The sequence below is a fragment of the Lottia gigantea genome (assembly GCF_000327385.1).
Source record: "Lottia gigantea unplaced genomic scaffold LOTGIsca_3023, whole genome shotgun sequence".
Lineage (NCBI taxonomy): Eukaryota > Metazoa > Mollusca > Gastropoda > Lottiidae > Lottia > Lottia gigantea.
This window is the reverse complement of record NW_008708999.1, coordinates 1,381-3,696: the sequence shown is the minus strand read 5'-3', so window position 1 is coordinate 3,696 and position 2,316 is coordinate 1,381. Positions and strand designations below refer to the sequence as shown.

At 42.4% G+C, this 2,316-nt stretch overlaps 3 protein-coding genes across 3 annotated transcripts; all 3 read left to right on the top strand.

Moving 5' to 3' along the window:
- Positions 1 to 692: 692 nt before the first annotated feature.
- On the top strand, positions 693 to 884 carry LOTGIDRAFT_147567 (hypothetical protein; the record flags this gene model as incomplete). Its single annotated transcript, XM_009057604.1, has 1 exon — positions 693 to 884. A coding segment is annotated over one exon (192 nt), but the record flags the coding sequence as incomplete, so codon positions are not given.
- A 54-nt stretch (positions 885 to 938) lies between these two features.
- LOTGIDRAFT_147565 (hypothetical protein) lies at positions 939 to 1,118 on the top strand (the record flags this gene model as incomplete). Its single annotated transcript, XM_009057603.1, has 1 exon — positions 939 to 1,118. A coding segment is annotated over one exon (180 nt), but the record flags the coding sequence as incomplete, so codon positions are not given.
- Positions 1,119 to 1,421: 303 nt separating this feature from the next.
- On the top strand, positions 1,422 to 1,691 carry LOTGIDRAFT_147564 (hypothetical protein; the record flags this gene model as incomplete). Its single annotated transcript, XM_009057602.1, has 1 exon — positions 1,422 to 1,691. A coding segment is annotated over one exon (270 nt), but the record flags the coding sequence as incomplete, so codon positions are not given.
- Positions 1,692 to 2,316: the final 625 nt, after the last annotated feature.

Below are 2,316 nucleotides of genomic sequence, written 5' to 3'. Positions count from 1 at the left end.
TTTAACGTGCACAACCTGCAGCAAGCGCTTCTTGGTTTATTGTCCCATTCGTACGACTTGGCCTCTTACCTGCATCACTAACATGGGGAACCGGGTTGAAAAATTCGAAGGTATTATTTAGACTTTCAACCCTTTTCTCCTTTCATGATCCTTGAACAATTGTATTACCACCTTTCCCCACTAAATCCTAAATTTACGTTTTCCCTATAAAAGCGGTTCGTTACAACAAACTCACCTGTTTTATGAGTTCCTGGTGTTTCAGTGTTTTTCCTTCAAAAATCAAACTAGAGAGTAAAATACAGGTTTATACACGCATTTAAAAATTGTTTACTCTGCATATACACTAGTATACTTAACAATTCTCGACTATCAAACGTTTCGGTTCATGGATTTTAGTTTACAAAAAGCTAATTTCAAACATCTTTATGATGTGACCTCACCCGCTCGACCATGACAAGAGGGCAATAATACATTTAAATACTTAAAAAAAAAATTGTGCATTCCAAGTAAAATGTTGATTTCTCATTATATTCCCATTGTAAATCGTCCGTAACAAGACAGGGTTACACGGGCAACTTGATTTTGTACAGCATTTCACGTTTCCACAATTTAATGTATTTTATGAACATGAGAAACTTTTGTTGTGCACTATCCCTAGTGTTGTATACTGTCCCCTAGTGTTGTATACTGTCCCCTTGTGTTGTGCACTGTCCCCTTGTTCTGAGCACTGCCCCCTGGTATTATACACTGTACCATTGTGCTGGGCGCTGTCCGCTTGTGTTGCGCACTGTTCCCTTGTTCTGAGCACTGCCCCTTTGTATTATACACTGTCCCATTGTGCTGTGCACTGTCCCCTTGTGTTGTGCACTGTTTCCTTGTTCTGAGCACTGCCCCCTTGTATTATACACTGTCCCATTGTGCTGAGCACTGTCACCTTGTGTTGTGCACTGTTCCCTTGTTCTGAGCACTGCCCCATTGTATTATACACTGTCCCATTGTGCTGTGCACTGTCCCCTTGTGTTGTGCACTGTCCCCTTGTGCTGAGCACTGGCCCCTTGTATTGTACACCTTTCGATTGTGTTGTGCGCTGTCCACTTGTATTGTGCACTGTCCCCTAGTGTTGTACACTGACTCCTTGTGTTTTGCACTGTCCCCTTGTGCTGTGCACTGTCCTCTTGTGTGGTGCACTGTTCCCTTGTGCTGAGCACTGGCCCCATGTGTTGTGCACTGGCCCCCTGAATTATACATTGCCCCATTGTGTTGTACAGTGTCCCCTTATGATACACACTGACCCATTGTGTTGTACAGTGTCCTCTTATGATGTACGCTGTCCCCTTGTGTTGTGTACTGTCCCCTAGTGTTGTGCACTGACTCCTTGTGTTTTGCACTGTCTCCTTGTGCTGTGCACTGTCCTCTTGCGTTGTGCACTGTCCCCTTGTGCTGAGCACTGGCCCCATGTGTTGTGCACTGGCCCCTTGAATTGTACACTGTCCCATTGTGTTGTACAGGGTCCCCTTATGATGTTCACTGACCCATTGTGTTGTACAGTGTCCACTTATGATGTACGCTGTCCCTTTGTGTTGTGCACTGTCCCCCTGTGTTGTGCACTATCCAACTGTGTTGTATACTGTCCCCTTGTACTGTGCACTGCCCCTCTGTGTTGTGCACAAACGGGTCTTTTAGGGTTATAATCGACTAAATATTTGTATTACTCGGTGATAAAGATTACATTCAGCTATATGTATTACTTTTCAGAACCTGTTCACTTACACAGTGGTGTAATTACCATCTAACCGATATTACGACGTAATTACTGAAAACGCAGGCAGAAGCATCTTTCATTATTCTCACCTCTGGTAGATACTTTGACAGCCGACAACTTTCAAAATAGCTAACAGAGGCTGAAATAAGGGAAGACGTCCCGGTCTAGAATGAACGGTGTTTACTGACCTCTGGTTTAGTGACGAGTTTATTTGGGGTGTACTTCGTGCCCTTTCCCCTACACCTAATGCCACGCCCCTTTCCCCCCTTCTAGTACACCTGATGCTAATCACCAACTACAATTATTGTAAATCATTTTATTTAAATACACATAGATAATGATGATTATTTTAATATTTATTATATTAGAGACTATAAATACAAGAATATAGTTTAGGTTTAGAGATTTAAATAATGTTTGGCGTATTTTTCCGTGGCCATTCTATCTGGTTTTCTATTCCGATTGACAGGAATCTTGTCCATTAAAATAAAATAGCGTGGACAAGCTGATACATGTTCCAGATCTTCAGGGACAAAACTATTCATACAGAATTC